Raw genomic sequence first — 22302 nt, 5'->3', positions numbered from 1 at the left:
AAAATTGAGGCATGGGGTGGTTTAAAGAAAGGAGCATAGGCCTGCCTAAAGAAAGGATCGGGCAGTTCTGGGGTTTTTAGTCCAACCTCCACTTCACCAGCTATGCATGACCATGGGTAAGTCACAAAGGTCTCTGAGCCTTCATTCTTCTCTGTATCTGTGAAATGTGCATTGTAACAATACCTGGTCTATGAGGACGTTGTGAGAATTCATGCAAAGTGCTTGCAGTGCATGTTGAGAACTCCATACTCCAGGAGGTGTTATTATTATATAATTAGTTGTTTCATCCTTGGAGCACGGTATCAGTTCAGTTCAGTTCAGTCGCTCAGTCGTGTCTGACTCTTTGCGACCCCATGAATCGCAGCATGCCAGGCCTCCCTGTCCATCACCAACTCCCGGAGTTCACTCAGACTCACGTCCATCGAGTTAGTGATGCCATCCAGCCATCTCATCCTCTGTCGTCCCCTTCTCCTCTAGACACTCAAAATTTGAGTTGTTTTACTAAAAAGAACTGAAAGTTCCTAAAATAATTGCCACCAGGGTTTTAAAGTGAGGATGGTTTCTTTTTTGAGTTTTTTCCCCCTTGAATATATTTAAATATTCTCTGAACACACAAGGACTTCCCTGGTGGCTCAGACAGTAAAGCATCTGCTACAATGCGGGCGACCCGGGGTTCAATCCCTGCGTTGGGAAGATCCCCTGGAGAAGGAAATGGCAATCCACTCCAGTATTCTTGCCTGGAAAATCCCATGGATGGAGGAGCATGGTAGGCTACAGTCCACAGGGTTGCAAAGAGTCAGACACGACTGAGCGACTTCACTTTCTGGACACACCGTTACTGAACATTTTTTTGACACCAAGAAGTAGAAGTAGGAAGCAGGAGGCTTCCTTAACAACCGGGTAGGCAGGGTGAAGCCTAGTGGAGATTTACAAGGGTCTCTGGCCTCAGGCTTCCCAGGGGGTGCTAGTGGTCAAGAATCTGCCTGCCAATGCAGGATACAGTAAGAGAGGTGGGGTTCAATTCGTGGATGGGGAAGATCCCATGGAGGAGGGCGTGGCAACCCACTTTCTTTTCAAGAATACTTTCTTGCCTGGAGAATCCCGTGGGCAGAGGAGCCTAGCAGGCTACAGTCCATAGGGTCTCAAAGAATCAGACTCGACTGAAGCGACTGTGTTCAGGAATTCCCTGGCGGTCCAGTGGGTAGGACACCATGTTTCCACTGCTGATCCCTGTTTGAGGAACAAAGATCCCAAAAGCTGCATGGTTCTGTCAGAAAAAAAACAGAGTGGGAGGCTCTGTCCTATGTATAAGGCTGGAAACTGTTCTTACTGATGGTTAGACATACATTCAATTCCTTTTCACTGTGTGTTCCAGGCACTGTGCTGGGCTCTGGGGACAGCTATGGTCCCCGTGATGGGGGAGCTGACCTACTGGGGCAAAGCCATGCGTTACTACCTTGTCACTAAATTACAGTTTTGAGGAGCACTCCAGAGTGGAGAAGCTCAGTCCCCTGAGAGTCAGCAATGGCTTGGCATCTGGTCCTGAGGTAAACAGGAGAGCAGGGAGGAGTGCTCCAGGTAAAGGGAAGAGACAGGGAGGCGGAGGTCGGTGGAGGAGTTTGAATGGCTGTCAGGGTAACAGGGAGTGTGGCCAGAGAGCCTGTGTCTTCAGGATGGGGGAATGGGAGCCGAGAAATAATGCAGGTATCCCTACTGTCCCCCAGCTCCTTCTTCTCCCTTCCTCCTCCAGTGAGTCCTGGTCTTCATTTGAGTACCCTCATTTCTAGCACATAAGCCTGCTCAAGACTCTCTCATCTTGGAAATGTTCCCCCAACTTGAAACAGGAGGGAAGGGGGCAGGGCACAACTTTTGAAAGAATGACATCACCCCAGGACAAAACATAAACCGATTAGAATCAAATGGGTCCAAGATGGCAGACCTAGATCCTCAGTCAGCAAGCTAAATGACACACCCAGAGGTGCCATGACAGTTTCAAGGCACTGTCAAAAGACCAAAAAGTGGGCGGTGGCCCAATTCCTGGAAATCTCCACCCCTTCCCCCAAATATGTTGGAATATTCCTCCCACTCATTAGCCTATGAAATTACCAGGCCCATAAAAATTAACCGTGCCACATTTCGGGGCCTCTGTACTCAGCCTCTGCGGAGGCCCATATTCTTGTGTGCTCAGTGTGTTTCTCTGTGAATAGATCCACTTCTTACCTATCACTTTTTCTCTCATTGAATTCTTTCTGAGATGAGACATCAAGAACCTGAGCTTCATTAGGTCCTGAAACCAGGTCTGTGATCTCAGTTGGAAGACCATGAGATTTGGGCTCAGTTTGAGTTTCAGCACATGGGTTCAAGTCCCAGTCTGAGGTAAACGGTTTCAAACTGTCCTGCTCATTCAAGGTATAATACTTTCACAAGCACAGCTAAGCGTTTGTCTGTTCATTCATTCTCTCTTTTCTTTTCACAAATAAACCACATAAAACTTTAACCCTACAAAGAGAGGAAAACTTTAATTACCCAGACGCAACTGTTATCAATATTTGAATCTATAGCTCTGAGTTTTTTTTGAAACATATTGTTATAAAACCAGGATGCATGCTAAGTCACTTCAGTCCGGTCCAACTCTGTGTGACCCTATGACCCGCCACAATCCTCTGTCCATGGGATTCTCCAGGCAAGAATACTGGAGCAGGTTGCCATTTCCTTCTCCAGGGGATCTTCCCAACCCAGGGATCAAACTTGTTTCTTTTATGTTTAATACATTGGCTGGCTGTTCTTTACCACTTCCACCACCTGGAAACAATGTATATAAATTGCATTTTCAGTCAGTTCAGTTCAGTCACTCAGTCTTGTCCAACTCTTCGCGACCCCATGAACTGCAGCACGCCAGGCCTCCCTGTCCATCACCAGCTCCCAGAGTTCGCTCAAACTCACGTCCATCGAGTTGGTGATGCCATCCAGCCATCTCATCCTCTGTCATCCCCTTCTCCTCCTGCCCCCAGTCCCTCCCAGCATCAGAGTCTTTTCCAATGAGTCAACTCTTCGCATGAGGTGGCCAAAATACTGGAGTTTCAGCTTCAGCATCGTTCCCTCCAAAGAAATCCCAGGGCTGATCTCCTTCAGAATGGACTGGTTGGATGTCCTTGCAGTCCAAGGGACTCTCAAGAGTCTACTCCAACACCACAGTTCAAAAGCATCAATTCTTCACCGCTCAGCTTTCTTCACAGTCCAACTCTCACATCCATACGTGACCACTGGAACAACCATAGCCTTGACTAGACGGACCTTTGTTGGCAAAGTAATGTCTCTGCTTTTTAATATGCTATCTAGGTTAGTCATAACTTTCCTTCCAAGGAGTAATCGTCTGTTAATTTCATGGCTGCAATCACCATCTGCAGTGATTTTGGAGCCCCCCAAAATAAAGTCTGACCCTGTTTCCACAGTTTCCCCATCTATTTGCCATGAAGTGATGGGACCAGATGCCATGATCTTCGTTTTCTGAATGTTGAGCTTTAAGCCATCTTTTTCACTCTCCTCTTTCACTTTCAAGAGGCTTAAAAAAAAAAAAAAAAAAAAGAGGCTTTTTAGTTCCTCCTCACTTTCTGCCATTTTATAAGAACCTTATTATGTTGCAAACATTTTGCCACATTTAAACAGCAGTAACACTCTTAATGGCCACCTGAGACTGTGTTCCACCTAGCACACTTAACTAAAGCCTCACTGTCCATTCTTTCTCAATATTTAGTGAATACCTGTTGTGTGCCATGACTTTGCCTGGAAATTTAGGCTGGCTGCAGGATCTTGCTATAATTCTACTGTGAATGAATAATTGCTGAATATCCTTGGCTTTCAATATCCGTATGAATCTGTAATTGTTAATTCAAGAAAAATTACCAGAAGTAGGATTTCTAGATTAAAGAGGAGGCACACTTAAAGGTCAAATTATCCTCCAATTAGGTTTTACCAGTTTACACTCACAACTACTTCCTATGTTGAACTTCCCAATAATGTCCATTACCTTCTCTACTTTCTCCATTCCTAAACCCTCTGCAAGCTGGTTTTTGATCCCACTACTCTACTGAAGTTGTTTGGGGGTGTTTAATACCTTGGGCCACCCTTCTTCTTAAAAATATTTTATTTATTCGACTGCACCGAGTAGTTGTGGCATGTGGAACCTAGTTCCCTGACCAGGGATCAAACCCTGGTTCCCTGTAATGGGGGCACAGAGTCTTAGCCACTGGACCATCAGGGAAGTCCCACCCTCCTCTTCTTGAAATAGTCTCCTTCCTTACTGCGATAAAGCAGATTCTACTAGCTTCAACTTGATTTTATCTATTTTTATAGCTGGGAAACCAAAGTGCAGAGAGGTGTCAAGTCTGAGAACAGGACATAGCAGTGTGTAGTCTTCATATCCAAGCCTCCTGACCCTCACAGCCTTGAGTTTCTTTTTGAACATGAGTTTTGCATCTTTGGTGATGCTTGCAAACTTTTCTAGTGTTAACAGGGCCTTACAAGGAGAATTTTGTCTGGTTCTACTTTCTTTCTAGGAAGAAATTTCTATTGCATTTTGTCTTTCCAGTGTCGCTAATCTAATCGGGCCTCACGGGCCTTGACTTGAACTGAGTCCTAACGAGCATCAGTAGTGAGGCGGTGCAGAGGAGCCTCTGGGCGCGTTTCCTTAACTCTGAGAGTTCAGGGACAGGAAGAAAGCAGCCCAGAGGACCTGGCCAGAGGATTCTTGCCAAGAAGCTCAGAACCGGGTCTTGGGGCCAAGCAAGGGTCTGTAGGGTCTTAGACAAATGTGATGTGGCCTTTATGGGTGAGCTGGGAAAATTATTTTTTTGGACAATCAGCACCCTCAAGCGACATATAACATTTGATTTTTCATAAAGTTATTTTAAGATTTATTAAGATCAACATATACGGTAGACACTCAATAATTGGTAGTTGTTCCAGTCTTTAACTTCGGTTTAAACTGCATTTTTTTCTACGTTCGATTTCATTTGGGCCTTCTCAAGCACACTCTGGATCCATATATGGATATTTAAAATCGCCATTCTATTGAGGCAGAAATCGAGGCTCAGAGACCGAGCACTGGGGTTCGAGGTGGCCGCCAACTGGGGCTCTCCTGGAGCGCTCGGCTGCTCCGCCAGCTCGGCACTCCCAGGCCCCATAACTCTAAAGCCCGCTGCAGCCGCTGGCTCCCGCCTTCTCTTTTGCGCCGGGCCGCTCGGCGCCATCTTTGAACTTGGCACGGGCGCCTGGCTTCCGTACTTCCCTCCCCACCCAGAGTAGCCGCGAAAGCCCCAGGCGTGCTCCCTCTGCGGCTGGAGAATCCAAAAACTGGCAGTGATTGTCGCATCAAGGGAAAAGAATAATTTCTCTCTTCTTCTCGGGTGTTGGAGCGTGCTCTCTGACAAACTGAAAAATGGCGCCGACAGCGTCACCGCCCGAGCCTTCCGCTCTGGAGGCGCGGGGGCGAAGGTCGCGGCGGCCTGCGTCTGCGCGAGGTGGGGAGGTTGGGGGTGGGGTGGCGCCGGCGGAGCCGTCTCCATGGCAACCAGCGCGCAACCTGGGCAGCTCGGCCTGGCGGGAAGCGCGGGAGCTGAGGCGCTGGCGACAAGCGGGACTGCGAGTACGGAGGGCCCCGAGCGGCCCGGGCCGCTTCAGGACGAGACCCTGCGCGTGGCGTCCGTGCCCTCGCAGTGGAGGGGCGTCCAGGGCATCCGCGGGGAGACGGTGAGGGCGCGGGTGCGCCTCTGGGTGACGCGGGCGGGAGGGCGAGGGACGTCGCGGCAGCTGGGCCAGGTTATTTTTATATTTTAACCCACAGAAACGAACCCTTGGGGGTACTCACGTCTCAATTTCCGTGGTCTTTGAGTAGCAACCAAAAGAGTTTTTAAAGACTCCAGGTTTTGGAGGATTTTGTGTGAACTGCAGTTTTTAGGCATTTCAAACCTAACTTTTACTTTAAAAAAAAAAAAAAAGACCAAACTGCATCTTAAGGTCGAGATACACACGTTTTCTAGTACGTCGTTTAATCCAAAGCACACAGACGAGGTTGTCTGAAACGAGGGCAGGGCTTCTGGGTGCCAGGGCTCCTGAGGGGTCTCTGTGTATGGACTTTGAGCACTTCTGTGCCCCTGGCGATTCCTCAGTCATCAGTGGGTGAGCTCCCTCCTGGAACTTATACGGGGCGCTTGTCTGCAGGGGACAGAAAGTAAAACAGTGCAGGTAAGAAGTAAATATACAGTGTGTTAGAGGTGAATAGTGCCATGGCTGAAAGAAAAAGGGTGAGGGATTAGAAAGATTGGGTTGCGGAGTGAAAGGGTTGTTTGCAGGGTGGTGGCACCCTCATTGAGAGGGTGATGTTCCAGCAGATTTGGAGCAGTGAGAGTTAGTCAAGGTTATTTGAGGTGGAACGGCCAGGGGAGCGCAAAGGTCCTGCGGTCCAAGCAAAGCTGGTGTGTGTGAGGAGGCAGGTGGGGCTGGAAAGGAATGAGAAGGCACGGATGGTCACAGGTGAGGCCGGAGAGGGTAAGGAGAGGCAGATCAAGTTTAGGGTTTGCAGATCATTTTAAGGATGTTAGCTTTCCCTCAGTGAAAATGAGCATTGGAAGGGGGCTGCATTTTTCCCACAGAGGAAACTGAGGCTTTGCTTTCCACACAGATGAGAGGTCCTGCAGAAGACCATTTCCTCACCAGCACCAGTACCGGTGAGATTTCCATGAAGTCTTACCCTCTCTCCTTTTTTAAAATTTTATGTTTGGCTGTACCACACAGCATGTGGGATCACAACCTGAGCCCCCTACAGTAGAAGCTCAGAGTCTTAAAAACACGGGAACACTAGGGAATCCTTAAAGTCCTAACTCTTGATTAACTCTTGAGGATGAAATGGTTGGATGGCATCACTGACTCGACGGACATGAGTTTGAGCAAGCTCAGGGAGTTGGTGATGGACAGGGAAGCCTGGCATGCTGCAGTCCATGGGGTCGCGAAGAGTTGGACCCGACTGAGCGACTGAACTGAACTTGAGGACAAGTTTCTTGCCTCAGGCCAGCAGTCTGCAGGTCTCAAGCCAAATTTGATCTGGCTTCAGAGCACTTCCCACTTCACCATACTGGATAGAAAAGATTCTAGTTAAAAAGCAAAGGCAGGACTTCCCCAGTGCCCCAGTGGTTAAGACTCCTTGCTTCTAATGCAGGGGGCACAGTTTGATCCCTGGTCAGGGAAGTTCCACATGCTGTGTGGTATGGCCAAAAAAAAAAAAAAGCAAAGGCAGGGGATATTTTAGTTATTTCTGTTCATCTTTATTGAAGGTTAATGTGTAATTCACATTCACTGGCTTTTAAAAATACTTGAAATAGCTCTTATTTGCTGAAGATTCAGATTTTAAAAGAGTTCAGATTGGGAACCACTGACTCAGTCAAACTTTTTACTTTTTTTTAAAAATTAAAACAAAGAATGAGATTGAGGCATATTTTCTTATACCTATAATTTGAACCAGTAGGGCTCCAAGAACTGATTCTAATACTTGAGGTATAAAAGCTTTCATCTTAGGGGGTTCATTTGAATCAGTCTATGCTGTTTTATTGAAGTGTATGTGTGAAAGTCACTCAGTTGTGTCTGACTCTTTGTGACCCCATGGACTATACAGTCCATGGAATTCCCCAGGCCAGAATACTGGAGTGGCTAGCCTTTCCCTTCTCCAGGGGATCTTCCCAACCCAGGGGTTGAACCCAGGTCTACCACATTGCCGGCGGATTCGTTACCGGCTGAGCCACAAGGGAAGCCCAAGAATACTGGAGTGGGTAGCCTATCCCTTCTCCAGAGGATCTTCCTGACCCAGGGATTGAACCGGGGTCTCCTGCATTGCTAGCAGATTCTTTACCAACTGAGCTATCAGGAAAGTTTTACTGAAGGGGATTCTTAATTAAAGTCAGTCCTAAGAGTATTGGGAGTTCCCTGGTGGTCCAGTGGTTAAGACTCTGCCTTTCCGCTGCAGAGGATACAGACTTGATCCCTGGTCAGGGAACTAAGATTCTGCAACCTGCCTGGCGTGGTCAAAATAAAGATTCTAAGACTGTTGAAGGGGTCCAAAGAAAGAGTTAATTTTCCAGATTAACTTGTTTCTCTTTATAAAAGTTTCTGTGTCCAAAATTTATTTGATTAATTATTTATTTTAAATATTTATTAGTTTGGATGTGCCGGGTCTTAGTTGTGGCATGCCAGATGTTGTTCAGTCGCGACGTGCGAACTCTAGCTGTGGCATGTGGAATCTAGTTCCCCGACCAGGGACTGAACCTGAGCACCCTGCACTGGGAGCTCAGAGGGGAGGACCACCAGGGAAATCCTGGTATCCAAAATTTAGGAAAACATCTGGATAAGGAAAAACTGGAAATAAAAACCACCCCATAGTCTCATTTTCCGGCAGTTTGGTTTATACCTGCTCCCTCTCTGTTTTGTCTGTGTTCCTCCATTTTTTTTTTTTTTTTACAAAAATGAAATCACATTGCATAATATTTTGTAGACCCACTTTTTCACTCACTACTATAACTTCATTTTATTTTAACCGGTCCCTTTTGATGGACTGTTTCCAATTTTTCTCTTATCAGAACCCTGTGATGAGTGTTTTAGCTAAATTAAATAAAAAATTTATATGTTTTAATTTAAGGTTAATTGCTTTACAGAATTTTGTTGTTTCCTGTCAGATATCTTTAAGAATCAGCCATAGGTACATCCATGTCCCCTCCCTCCTGAACCTCCCTCCCCATCCTACCCTTCTAGATTGTTACAGAGGCCCTTAGCTATGTTTTTATATGCAGCTTCTTAATTTTTTTTTTTTTGCAACTTCTATTGGAAAAGCCAAACGTTGTTCTTTGCTTGGCTCATGTAGTGATGCGGTATTGGAGTGCAGTTTTATGTTCCAGTGATGGATTTTTGGTTGTCGTTGTTGAAGTAGTAGTGATCTTTGGCTTGATTTAACTTTTCTTGCTTTATCTCGATTTATTCACAGAGGGACAGGGTCCTTGACTTTGGGTTCAGACCTGACTTTGAGTGCATGGGGACTCTTTGGGGTCTTGGCCTTGGGCCAGTCAAGTGATCTGCAAAGTGGGTCTTGTTAGAATACTTAATGTGGGATTAAATGAGACTGCTAATAAGAAAACAGTTTGAGACTGACCCCCAGTACTGTTCAGGTTTGGGGGGGCTCACGTCTAAGTGTTTGAGATGAAGGGCTCCTAATCGCTTTAATCCTGGTCTCTGCTTTTTCAAACGTGGCTGACACTGAAATGCCCTGGAGAGTCTTGAAAAATATGAATATCTGGTCCCTACTTCCAGGGATTCTGGTTTAATTGGTATGTGGTGTGACCTGGGAATCTGGTTTTATAAAAGCTCCTCAGGTTATTGTCATATGTGGCAAAACTTGAGAACCATTAATATAATCCACCCTCCTTTCCAACAGTGTTACCTTTCTGAAGCCTATTTGAGTCCTCAGAATGTAGAGTGGGGGACTTCCCTGGTGGTCCAGTGATTAAGACTCTGTTCTTCCAATGCAGGGAGCGCAGGTTCAATCTGTGGTCAGGGAACTAAGGTCCCAGATGCCACAGGGTGACAAAAAAAAGGATATAGGGTGCATTCTTTTCTTGTGGTAAGATACATACATATTTTACCATATTAAAGTGTACAGTTCGGTGATGTTAAATACCTTCACGACGTGCAGCCATCACTACCATTTAGTTCTAAAACTTTTTATCAGCAGATGCATTCATTTTGGGCTTTCAGGTCTGTCCCTGGACTGTGAGCTCCCAGAGGGCAGGGAGTGGGTCTTGTGTACTTTTGCATCTCCCAGAGGCCTCCGGGAAATACTGAATGGAATCCTTTTCTGGTGTCCTGTCATCCACAGCCTGATTCTGCCGAATTTCTCCCCTCCTGCTTTGAGTTAAACTTGCCTATCTGTCCGCTCCTCCCTCTCCCTGGACCCGGGGCTGCTTCCTCGCCTTCGTGGGTTCTGTAGCAGATGACACCCCCTGCTGGAGGTGTTTGTTTTTAACCTGAGGTTTGGCCTCTCACAGGTTTTCAGGAATTGGATTTGTGGTTCTCAATCATTTGGAGTTTGCTAATAGTTTTGATACTAAACATTTTTTTTTTTTTCAAGACACACGTGAAGACAACACCAGAGTAGCTGGCAATAATTAGAAGTCAAAGGTGTTGTGGCATAACAGGGCCTCCCAGCTTCGGTGAAAATGTTGATCATTGCTGTCTTCGTTGGTTGACTCTCCGCTCCAGGTCATCCTTTGAGTAACTGTTTGCTACCCTGCTATACGGCCTTCCCTCATAGCTCAATTGGTAAAGAATCTGCCTGCAGTGCAGGAGACCTGGGTTCAATTCCTGGGTTGGGAAGATTCCCTGGAGACGGAAGTGGCAACCCACTCCAGTATTCTGGCTTGGCGTGTCCCAAGAGTTGGACACGACTTAGCAACTAAACCACCACCACCCTGATATACTCGAGGCAAGGCCAAGTAAAAGGAGGTCATAGCCTGAAGTACTTTGATACTGGTTCTGGATTCAGTTGCCCTCACACTCTTGGAGGCCTCATGTGAGTGAGACACAGGAGACAACGGAATGGCCATGTTGCATCATAAAACCCACTCAACTCGTTTTTTTTTTTTTGCTGTGCTGCGAGGCTTGCAGGACCTTAGTTCCCTGACCAGGAATGGAACCCGGGCCCCAGCAGTGATAGCGCCAAGTCTTAACCACCAGACCGCCAGGGAATTCTCGTCAGTTTTGTTTATTTATTAAACTTTGGCTGTGCTGGGTCTTGGCTGCTGCTCGCGGGCTACTCGAGTTGAGGCGAACAGGGGCCACTCTCTCGCTGTGGAGCACAGCCTTCTCGTGGTGGCTTCTCCTGTGGAGCGTGGGTTCTAGGCTCACGGGCTTCAGTCGTTGCGTGGCATGCGTTCAGTTGTGGGCTTCAGTCATTGCGCGGCATGTGTTCAGTTGTTGTGGTGGCTTAATTGCCTGAGGCAGGTGGAATCTTCCCCAGGCAGGGACCGAAGCGGTGTTCCCTGCATGGTGGATTCTTAACCACTAGACCACCAGGGAATTCCCAGCAACATTGTATCCAAGATATTCCCATGGTACAGTCTCTGCTAGTTAACATCAGAATGTCTCAAAGGCATCACATTTTGTTGGTGTGCTGATAAAGAGGTGCTTAGTTAGGTCAGGAACCATCTCAGCTCCCATCACGCCCGAGTATCATCACGTGTGTGTACAGGACTCAGAAAGGGAAGGACGTGGAAGGGCTGGGAAGGGGGACTTTGGGGAGCCGTGCTCACGCTGGCAGCATTTCTCAGCCGGAGCCCTGTCTCACCCTGTCCTCCCCAGCTGCCCTCCTGTGGGCCAGCTCCCTCCCTTTGGGGTCTCTTAACACTCGCCTGGTGCTCGAGCCCAAACAGGAGAGAATGGGGGTCCGGGCCCTGTCGCTGTGCTGTAGGTGCAGGTGCCTGGCAAGCAGCCACGTGAGGAGAGCCTCTCGTGGGTGACAGGAATCTCAGTCGTATAGGAGCCCTCGTTTGGTAAAGGTCGGCCGTGTCCTCCAGAAAAGGAGGAGGCTGCATCTCCTTCCCTGATGTGATGTCTGTCCCTCTGCCCAGCTAAATGGGGGACAAGGAACTGGAGACGGGTGGCAGGGTGGAGAGAAATGGCAGCTGGGGAGCAGGCTGCCTCCCAAGCAGCTCCCCATAGACATGCATGCGTCCTTTGATCACAGGACACCTTGGAAGGTGCCCCGGTGGAGAGGGCTGCGGCCAAGGGAGGGAGAGAGGGGTGTCCTGCTTCCCCAGGTGAGACCCGGTCCTCAGATCAAGGCGGGGGTGGAGGGGGCTACGTGAGTGCTGTCTGCACCTTGAGGGCAGAGGTGATGGACTCTGGGCCCTGGGGTGTGGCCGCAGGAAGCATATAGATGGGATCTGAGTACCCGCCCTGTGGCATCACCTGGGGGCTTTTTTAGCAAAGACCCCATCCTAGACCAGTGAACCAGAAGCTCTGTTGATGGGGAGGGGGCAGCAGGTTCTCCCTTACCCAGCCTCCTGGTGGTTCTACGACCTTGTTCAGGGAGACCACCCGTCTAGCGTGGTCGCTGAGGTCCTTTTCCACTCTGGAGTCAGGTGTGCAGCTCAGGTGTGTTGGGAGGGTGAAATGAGGGGCTGTGTGCTCCATATTAGCTGGTGGTGGTCACTGCCCAGGGGAGTGAGGGGGCTCAGCCTTCAGCCACACAGTGTCCCGGACCTCTATCTGTTCTCTGTGTGCCTCTGTATGTCCTCAATTTAGAACGCATCTCTTCAACCTCTATTTTAACAGGTATTAAAAGGGGTGTGTCTCACAACTGATGTGTACACTTAATACAGTTTCCTCCTGAAAAGCTATTACTAAATAATTGGTATGTTTTATAATCGATAGTCAAGGAGATCTGTTAACAGAAGGTGTGTATATATATTTAATTTCTTTTTATCTGGCTGTGCTGGGTCTTTGTGGCATGTGAACTCTTCACTGAGGCATGTGGGACCTAGTTCCCTGACCAGGGATTGAACCCGGGGCCACCTGCCTTGGAAGTGCGGAGTCTTAGCCACTGGATCACCAGGAAGTCCCTAGGAGGTATATTTTTAATAAGAAAGTGACTGTCTTCTACTCATGACCTTGAAGTTTTCCCACTGCCTGTTGACACCACGTGAGTGGGTTTCTCTGGCTGGAAAGGGTTACTCCCTGTGGGTCATCTCCACCCACACCACACCAGTTGGGTTCCTCCCCAGGAAGATGGGCTAGTTACTAGAGGAAGGGGACAGTCGTCAGGCAGACAGAGTGAGCAGTGTTCCTTTTGCTCAAGGATGAACAGCACCTGTGGGCGGGTGAGTGCCTGGGCAGGTGGTGCTGTGAGGACAGCTGGCTGGTGACTGCGTTTCAATCTCCTTCTCCAGAAAAGTTGCCAGACGGCCAGCATTACCACCGCTGAAGCGTCCGTGCAGGCCCGGAAGCATGTGGATGCTGAGGTGCAGACCGAGATCCCCGAGCCGGTCAGCCTGCCGTCTGTGCCTCGGTACAATGGCCCCCGGCTTGCGGCCTTTCTCCGAAAAGTGGAGGCCATGGTTACCCGAGAGCTGAACAAGAATTGGCAGAGCCATGCGTTTGACGGCTTCGAGGTGAACTGGGCCGAGCAGCAGCAGACGGTAGGGATGGGCTGGTACGGGCCTGGGATGCCTTGGGTTGTGTCTTTAGCTCATCTTAAGTCCTTCTTTTGTGCCACCCAATAACAGCATGCATGCCAAGTTGCTTCAGTCGTGTCTGAGTCTTTGCGAACCTGTAGATGGTCTCGCCAGGCTCCTCTGTCCATGGGATTCTCCAGGCAAGAGTACTGGTGTCGGTGGCCATGCCCTCCTCCAGGGGATCTTCCCCACCCAGGGATCGAACCCGCGTCTCCTGCACTGGCATGCAGGTTCTTCACCAGTAATGCCACCTGGGAAGCCCCGGCCCGCCAAGTAATAGGAACACCAAGCTCTTACTTTTTGCCAGGTATTAAGCTAAGAAGTCACTGGGCCTTCCCTGCTACCCTTGGTGGTGCCTTGTTATTTCCATTCACTGTAGTAGGCAGTAGAGGCAGGGTTTGAGGCTGGACAGTCTGACTCTGGGTCTTATTTCCTTGATGACTCAGCTCTGTTTCCCCAGGCACACTCTGTGCCAACTCATTGATCCTTCTGGACAGCTAGTTCTTTACTGATCTCCATCTTATATTTATTTTTTGTCCACGCTGAACAACCTGTAGAATCTTAGTTCCCTGACCAAGAGTCTAACTCGGGGCCCTTGGCAGTGAAAGCGCAGGACTGCCGGGGAGTTCCTTCGATCTCCATTTTATAGATGAGATTCAGAGAGGCTAAGGGACTTGTCTGCAGTCACACAGCTGTAACTGGCTGAGCTGGAGTTTGAGTCCCAGTCTCCCTGGTTTCACTTTGGCGCTCTAGTGACTTCTGCATTGCCAAGCCTTTTCTGGTCTGGAGGCAGAGCTCAGAGCAGTCACCCTGTAATGTCCAGTTGGAGCCACCATTTGAGATCAGGAAACCTCTGAACGAAGGCGAAGGCGGGCCCTTGACCTCTGCTCCACCCTGCTGGTGCCTGGGGACAGGCTGCTGACTGAGCAGTGAAGGCTTTTCTTATGCATTGTTTTCTTCCTCGAGAAATGGAGATGAGTAGTTCTGTATTCAGAGGTCATAGCCCTTCTCTCCCGCCCTTCCTCTTCCGTCTGTTTTTGGATATACAGCTGTCCTGTTCCCACCAAATCGTTGATAGGTTTGGGAGAGTGTATTTGTTTGAGAGAAATCCTCAAAAGCCCTCTGAAAAACATTTGCCAAGGCCACAAGTAAGTGTGGACTTGTTGTTATTTTTAAGTGGAGTGCAAGAAGAAGGTCATGAACGTTAAAATCTGGGCTCAGCTGCCCCTTTTTACAGTTGCATTCAAAGAGGGTGAGCTGTTGGTTTTTTGTTTGTTTGTTTGTTTTTTTGCTATGTGTCTGAGTCTTAGTCGCAGCATGTGGGATCTAGTTCCCTGACCAGGGATCAAACCCAGACCCCCTGCATTGGGAGCACGGAGGCTTAGCCCCTGGACCACCAGGGAAGTCCCAAGTGCTTGTTCTTCATTGTTAAGGCTTTTCCACCTTTCTGTGCCTTTGGTCCACCTGTATATTACTTTCTCCCCCTTTAGAAAATACATACGGTGCGATGATCCTCTTCGCAGGGCAGCGAAGGAGACGCAGACATAAAGGACAGACTTTTGGACACGGGGTCGGGGGGGCGGGGGGTGGGATGATTTGAGAGAGTAACATTGAAACGTTCACGTTACCATATGTAAAATAGACAGCCAGTGGGAACCCAGAGGTGCTCTGTGGCGACCTAGAGGGGTGAGATGGGGAGGGAGGTTCAAGAGGGAGAGGACAAGGACTTCCCCGGTGGTCCAGTGGCTAAGACTCCGTGCTCCCAACGCAGGGGGCCAGGTTCCATCCCTGATCAGGGAACTAGATCCCACATACCACAGCTAAGATCTGGTGCAGCTAAATAAATAAAAATAAATGAAAAATAGAAGGGACGTATATATGCCTATGCGTGATTCATATTGATACATGGCAGAAACCGTCACAATTTTGTAGTTACCCTCTGATTGAATCTTCAAAGCAGGAAAAATAAATACTCGTTTCTGATTACAAAGCACTACACGTTCATTTTAACAAACAGTCGCTGCAAAAATACGGAACATGTACTGCGAGTGGGAGCAGTGGTTCGCAGGCCTTTCCCATTCGACCCTGACACACAGCGCGCTGCTGCTGTTGTTGCCATCAAGAGCATCTTAGACGCAGGTGGAGAACGCTGTCCAGGCTGTTTGCGACCTTTCGCGTTCAGCAGAGCTTTCCCTGCCAGTTCCTGTAGAGGAGGGGCCCCAGACACCCCAGAACCTGCGTGACGTGCCACTGAGCGGACAGGCAGCCTTCTTGGGGTCCCCATTGGTGGACATCTCAGCACAGCATCGCTTCTAGAAGCATGTCTTCCGGAAGCAGTGAGCAGGTGGGGGGTTAGGCAGCACCCCTGGGTGGCCGTGGGGCATATGGGCCTCTCGCGGCCCTGAAGTTGCTTTCCTTTTTGAGTGTGGGGCAGAGGAGTAGTCTTTGCCGGTTTGCTGCTGTGTGGCAGAGCTAAAGCGAGGCTGTCTCTCCCACTTTGGTTTTCCTTTGCATGAAATTCTTGATTATTTCCCCAGTGGAGTCACTGCATTGGCTGAGGCATCAGGCTGCTCTGTCTCTGCTCCAGCTGTCAGGGAGTTGGCCTTGACATTTCCCTGCTGTCCGTGGCTGTCGTAGCCCCAGAAAGGCTGAGCCGCTGCTCTCAGTCAAGCACTGCACCTTCACAATCGGAAAATCAGTGACGACTTGGCCGAACACTTCGGAATTAGAGATGGGGAGGAGGCCACCTAGGGGAGTGCACCCAGGAGGGCACCCCCTGGAACCTTTGGCCTCTTTGCCTTGTCCTGCCCTGGCCCTTGTTTGCACGTGTGGCTGACAGCGGGGAGGCACTGTGACCAGTCTGGGGTCTTTTCTCTTCAGAAGCAAAGCCTGTTCTGTGTTGTCAGGTTGCTGCATAGACTTCACCTGTGTCTTTTTAATTTATTTATTACCATTTTTATTTTATTCATTTATTTGGCCGTGTGGTATATCTTGTGGGCTCTCAGTTCCCCACCCAGGAATTGAACCTGGGCCCCCAGCAGTGGAAGCGTGGGGTCCTAAACACTGGAGCACCAAGGAATTCCCTATTATAATTTTTTTTAAGTGAAGTATACAGTTAGGTATTTCCATGGTGGTCCACTGGTTAAGACTCTGTGTTTCCACTGCAGGGGATGTGGGTTGGATTCCAGGTAGGGGAACTAAGATCCCATATGCCATTTGGTGTGGCCAAAAAAAAAAAAAAATTGAAGTATAGTTAATGTTATATAGCCTCAGATGTACAGCGAAGTGATTCAGGGGTGGGTGGGTGGGTGGGTGTGTGGGTGTGTGTGTGTGTGTGTGTGTGTGTGTGTGTGTGTGTGTGTATGTAGTGAAAGTGTTAGTTGCTTAGTCATATCCGACTCTTTGTGACCCCATGGAGTGTAGCCTGGCAGGCTCCTCTGTCCATGGAATTCTCCAGGCAAGAATATTGGATGGGTAGCCATTCCCTTTAAAAATTAAAAGGGATCAAACCGGGGTCTCCTGCCTTGTAGGCAGATTCTTTACCATATGAGACAACAGGGAAGCACGTGTACATATATATGCTCAGTTTATACACATATCCAGTTTTCTATATATGTATAATATGTGTATAAATGTGCATTTTTGTTTTGAGGTCCCTTTCCGTTATAGACTCTTGTCCTTTTTAAACTGCTGCGCGATGCTTCACCATAGACTTCCATGGAGTCAGGTTTGCTGAGGTAGGTTTCCCACACAGGTAAATTCACGGTGTGCTGTGTTGGGTCTGGGCAGACACCCAGCAGTGAAGGTGGGGAGCAGCCCATCTTTCTGTCCCTCTGCCTTCTTATCTTTAGATTTTAAAGTGTACTAATCGTTGCAGTTACAAATGCTGTTTTGATACATAATGCTTGTAGTTTGTTTTTTAGTACAAACTTTTATTGAATTCATAAAACGTGCATAAACACAGGCACAGATCACAAGTGTTCGGGCCCATAATTTTCACACAGTGCAAACATTCATGGAACCAGAACCCCGAGAGTTTTTCTCATGCCCCCTCTGCCTCCTGGCCCCACCGCATGGCTTTGTTTTAAAATGACAGATTTGCCGAGGACTCCCCTGGCGATGCAGGGGTGAAGACACCATGCTTCCACTGCAGGGGGCACAGGTTCAACCCCCAGTTGGGAAACTAAGATCCGAGTGGCACAACTGAAAAAAGGAAAAAAACCCAACAAATTTACTGAGATATAGTTTACAACCCATATAATTCACCCATATAAATCATTTAAAGTGTGAAGTGGGTTTTAATATATTTCCAGTAGGGGCTTCCCTGGTGGCTCAGACGGTAGAGTTCGCCTGCAGTGTGGGAGGCCTGGGCTCGATCCCTGGGGTGGGAGTGTCTCCTGGAGGAGGGCATGGCAACCCACTCCAGTATGCTTGCCTGGAGATGCCCTGTGGACAGAGGAGCCTGGAGGGCTACCACCCATGGGGCCACAAAGAGTCGGACACAACTGAGCGACAGAGCGCACGGCACAGAGGTATGTAAGCTTTGCCACAATCCATTTTAGAATATTTTCATCACTTCCCCCCCAAAAATTCATATCCACTAGCAGCCACTCGCCATTTCCCCCACAGCTCCTGGCAGCTGCTCACCCCCTCTGTCTTCAGATTTGTCTTTTTGGACATCTCACGTAATGGACTCATAACAGCTGATCATGTAACTGTGTCTGCCTAGCAGAGTGTTGTCGAGGGTCCTTGTGTTGCAGCGTCTTTCGGGACGTCATTCCTTTCTGCGGCTGAACCGTTCGCCGTGGTAGGGATGTACTGCGCTTGTCCGTCAGTCGCTGGACGTTCTGGCTGTCATGAACGCTGCTGTGGCCGCTTGTGTTCAAGTGCGCGTGTTGGCGTGTTCGTTTCCAGTCCTCTTGGGCATGTCCCTCGGAGTGGCATTGCTGGTAACAACATTTTGCAGAACCGCTGGGCTGTTTTCCACGGTGTCTGGACATTCTGCATTCTCACCAGAGGCCCACAGTGCAGCTTCTGACAGAGTTCGGACTTTTTTTTACCATTGGATGGTTTCTCTATTTGGGGTTATGAGGTCAAGACGGGTGAGACTTTTCGCAGGAGTTTCGGCCTGTGGTGCAGATTAGCCCCTGGAAAGTGTACCAGACCCTCACTGTGGCCAGCACTGCTGGCCTTCTCGTTCGCTGCTGCTGGCAGCTGTGGGCTGAGCCACAGGGTGCCCGAGCTTTTAAAAAAGTGTGTGTTGAGATACACCTAACATGAAACGTGCTCCTGTGACCGTTTTTCACCTGTGTAGTCATGTGGCATCCAGGATACTCTCACTGTCGGGCAGCCATCACCCCTGTGCCACTCCAGAAGCCAAGGCTTTGGAGATTTTGTGTGGAACAGACGTGAGTACAGGGTCCAGCTCTGACCTGGAGCCTGGTGTCCATCTCAGTTCCCAAGGCTCTTCCTTCTGGAAGCACCCTGTTGGGGGGAGTGATGGGGTAAAGGCTCCACACTGTCCCCGGGCTAGGCAGTGGCCTGGAATCCTGACTGGAATCGGGAGCCCCACACCTGTGTCTGCCTTTTACTCCCCTGCTGGGTGGCTTTGGGATTCGGAGTTGGGGATGGCCTGTCTCTTGCAGGTGACCTGCCTACATACCCTGAGCTACCCCCCAGCCCAAGGACAGGGTCTCCACGTGACTGGTGTCTCCTGGAACTCCACTGGCTCTGTGGTGGCCTGCGCCTATGGCCGGTGAGTGGCAACAGGGGTGTGTGGGAGCGATAGGACGCCCTAAGACCCTTGTCTGAATCTGTCTCCTCGTCTGCGCAGAGAGGGGTGGGCCCAGAGCTGGCCTTTGTGGGAATCTTCCTTCTCAAGGCTGCCCGAGCCTTGGGTTGGCAGGAAAAGACAGGGAAGGTTCTCCCAGTGCCCAGCTATCAGCAGTGGGCTGTGAGCCCTGTGCCTGCCTCGTCTCTCCCAGGCTGTGTCAGACATGCCCAGCTTCCTCCCCCTGCCACGTAGGGCCCTGTCCCTGGTTCCTGGAGACCCTTCTCCGGGGAGAGTCATGGCCTTGGGGTGCCATATAGGCGCCTCTGCCACTTGGGTGCCCAGCACAGTGTGTGTGATGGGGACAGAGACTCATCTGTGTCGGGGTGAGGTGGGTCGGGCAGTAGGAGCAAGGTGGGCTGGGGTGGCGCAGGTTGGGATGGAGCCCAGGCCTCGGGCTGAGCTCATGCGGGTGTGTCTCTGCAGGCTGGATGACGGGGACTGGAGCACGCTGAGGTCCTTCGTGTGCGCCTGGAACTTGAACCGGCGAGGCCTGAGCCCCCAGCAGCCGTCGGCGGTGGTGGAGGTGCCCAGTGCCGCCATGTGCCTGGCCTTCCACCCCACGCGGCCGTCTCACGTGGCAGGTGAGCCCCCCAGCCTGTGTCTCGGCTCCGCATCCTGTAGCGGGTGGCCGAGGCCCTGCATTTGGCCCTCAGCCCCTGGTCACAGCCAGAAGCAGGGACCACAGGGGGTCCTGAGCCCTGGGCTTGGGTGGGGTAACTGGGCGTGGAGGAGGAGGAGGAGGAGGCAGGTCCTTAGCTGAGTCTTGGGTGGTGCGGGCCATGTGGAGGTACAGCCTGGTCAGGATGTGAGGCTGGGCGAAGCAGGCAGTCTCAGGGCGCTGACCATAGTGATGTGTGCGCTGGGAAAGGGGGCAGGTGAAGCTGGAGGAACGGCGGGTGTGGGCAGGGGAGAGCAGCCTGGTGGTGGGGGAGCTTCCCGGGGTGGGCACCGCTGGATAGAGCGGGCGGCCTGGGGACCAGGACTCTTTTTGAGGAAGCAGCCCCACGTCCTAGCGCAGTGGACGAGAGGGGGCGGGTGCCCGTCCCCAAAGCGAGGCTGTTGGCTATGGGCGGCTCCCCATGCCCGCTTGGCCTCCAGGTGGACTGTACAGTGGCGAGGTGCTGGTGTGGGACATGAGCCGCCCCGAGGACCCACTGCTCTGGCGCACGGGCCTGACGGATGACACGCACACGGACCCCGTGTACCAGGTCAGGGCAGCGGCCCGCCGGGCGGGGTGGGAGGTAACCTCCTCCGGAGCCAGGCCTTGCCGTCCGGGTGTCTGCTCCGCAGCATGGAGCAGGGGAAGGGGTGCCTACTGGCCACCACCCAGGAGGAAGGTCACCAGGGAGTCAGCGCTTGGCCAGCTGCCTCTGGCATTGTCGGAGTGTATGGGTCCAGAGTCACACTGGCCCCCAGAGGGAGCCCCCTGGGCCTGGCCCTGCTGGCCGCCCCCATGGAGCCTCTGCCGTCTTGGGTTTTCTGCTGGGACTTGGGGGTAGCTGGGAACCCTCTGGGTCTACCCCCTGGTGGGTCAGGTGGCTCCCAAGCCTCTGCAAGAAGTCTCCCTTTTTCTTTCCCTCCTGGAAGAGAAGGGGAAGGTCGTGTGGAGGCTGACAGCTGGCCTTGCCGGGAGGTGGGGCAGGTGTCCTTTCGTGACCTGGCTCCTCTCCTGGTTGCCCAGGTGGTCTGGCTCCCGGAGCCCCGGCACAGCCACCGCTTCCAGGTGCTGAGTGTGGCCGCTGACGGGAAGGTGCTGCTCTGGCAGGGGGTCGGGGCTGGCCGGCTGCAGCTGAGCGCGGGCTTCGCCCTGGCCGTACAGCAGCTCCCCAGGAACACGAAGCTGAAGAAGGTATAAGGGGTGAGGCTGCCACCCCGGACATAGGCCCACAAGGCAGCGCTGGGCCTTGGGACCCCCCGAGCCAGTGCACCTTGGGGGCGGGTGGGCAGGTGGGAGTCCCCGAGGGCTACAGCGGTCACGCACGTGCCCCAGGCTCCTTGGGGCCACCGAGCAGACTCCCCCCAGCTCTGCCCTGCTGCTGTTTTCCTCCTCAGCCTTCCCGTGGGGAGACTGAGGTGGGCGCCACGGCGGTGGCTTTCTCCAGCTTCGACCCCAGCCTTTTCGTGCTGGGCACAGAAGGCGGCTTCCCGCTCAAGTGCTCCCTGACGGCAGAGGACGCTGCTGTCACGCGGATGCCCAGCTCTGTGCCCCTGCGGGCCCCGGCGCAGTTCACCTTCGCCCCCCACGGTGGCCCCGTCTACTCTGTGAGCTGCTCCCCCTTCCACAGGTAGGGAGGGCCCATAGGGCCTCTGGCACAGGGAGGTCGGGGGAGTCCCACCAGGACCCACACAGAACTGCCTGAGAGCCTGCAGTCTCCCCTGGGCCCGGGTCTTCCCCACTGAGCTCCAGTACCCACAGCTCCTGTGGTTGGCTCCAGGGAATCGGCTCCTTACTTTCCGGAGCCCAGTAGCCCATGAGGAGTCCGACAGAAAGGCCCCAGCCACACCTGGACCTCAGTGCTCACCCGCCGCCTGCCCTGTGTCCCATCTAGGAATCTCTTCCTGAGCGCAGGGACGGACGGCCACGTCCACCTGTACTCCATGCTGCAGGCCCAGCCCCTGACCTCTCTGCAGCTCTCCCACAAGTACCTGTTTGCTGTGCGCTGGTCCCCAGTGCGCCCCCTGGTGTTTGCGGCTGCTTCTGGGGAAGGTAAGGCACGGCCCTGGGCTTCGCTCCACTGAAGGGACATGAGCCCAGCGTGTCCCTGCAACTGTGGGCTGGGGAGGCTGTGGGCAAGGTCACGTGGGACGGAGAGCTGAACTGAGTCACAGCCTTCTCATGTCTTCGGGAACCGAAGAGGCTCAGAGGCTGCGGCTCTGGGCCTGTCTCACCCCACGACTCTCCCTGAAGGTGATGTGCAGCTGTTTGATCTGCAGAAAAGCTCCCAGAAGCCCGCGGTTTCATTCAGGCAAACCGAGGACGAAAGCCCTGTCTACTGTCTTGAATTCAACTGCCAGCAGACTCAACTCCTGGCTGCTGGTGATGCCAAGGGTACGGTAAAGGTGTGGCAGCTGAGCAGTGAGTTCACTGAACAGGGAGCCCGGGAGACAGAGCACCTGGACCAGCTGGCCTCGGAGGTGGCCAGTTGAGGTCAGGGAGGCTACCTCTGGGCTGTGTGTTTTTGATGGAAGCTGAATGAAGAC

At 51.5% G+C, this 22302-nt stretch overlaps 1 protein-coding gene across 1 annotated transcript; it reads left to right on the top strand.

Moving 5' to 3' along the window:
• Nucleotides 1–5562: 5562 nt before the first annotated feature.
• DYNC2I2 (dynein 2 intermediate chain 2) lies at nt 5563–22299 on the top strand. The gene is made up of 9 exons (XM_052648561.1): nt 5563–5748; nt 12984–13232; nt 18914–19023; nt 19525–19682; nt 20200–20309; nt 20783–20950; nt 21154–21386; nt 21651–21808; nt 22010–22299. Exons 1-9 carry the CDS (start codon nt 5563–5565, stop codon nt 22246–22248), a joined length of 1611 nt encoding a protein of 536 aa, XP_052504521.1. The 3' UTR covers nt 22249–22299.
• Nucleotides 22300–22302: the final 3 nt, after the last annotated feature.

The sequence above is a fragment of the Budorcas taxicolor genome, chromosome 11 (assembly GCF_023091745.1).
Source record: "Budorcas taxicolor isolate Tak-1 chromosome 11, Takin1.1, whole genome shotgun sequence".
Classification (NCBI taxonomy): domain Eukaryota; kingdom Metazoa; phylum Chordata; class Mammalia; order Artiodactyla; family Bovidae; genus Budorcas; species Budorcas taxicolor.
The sequence above is the reverse complement of the archived record's forward strand: the minus strand, read 5'-3'. Positions and strand labels throughout refer to the sequence as shown.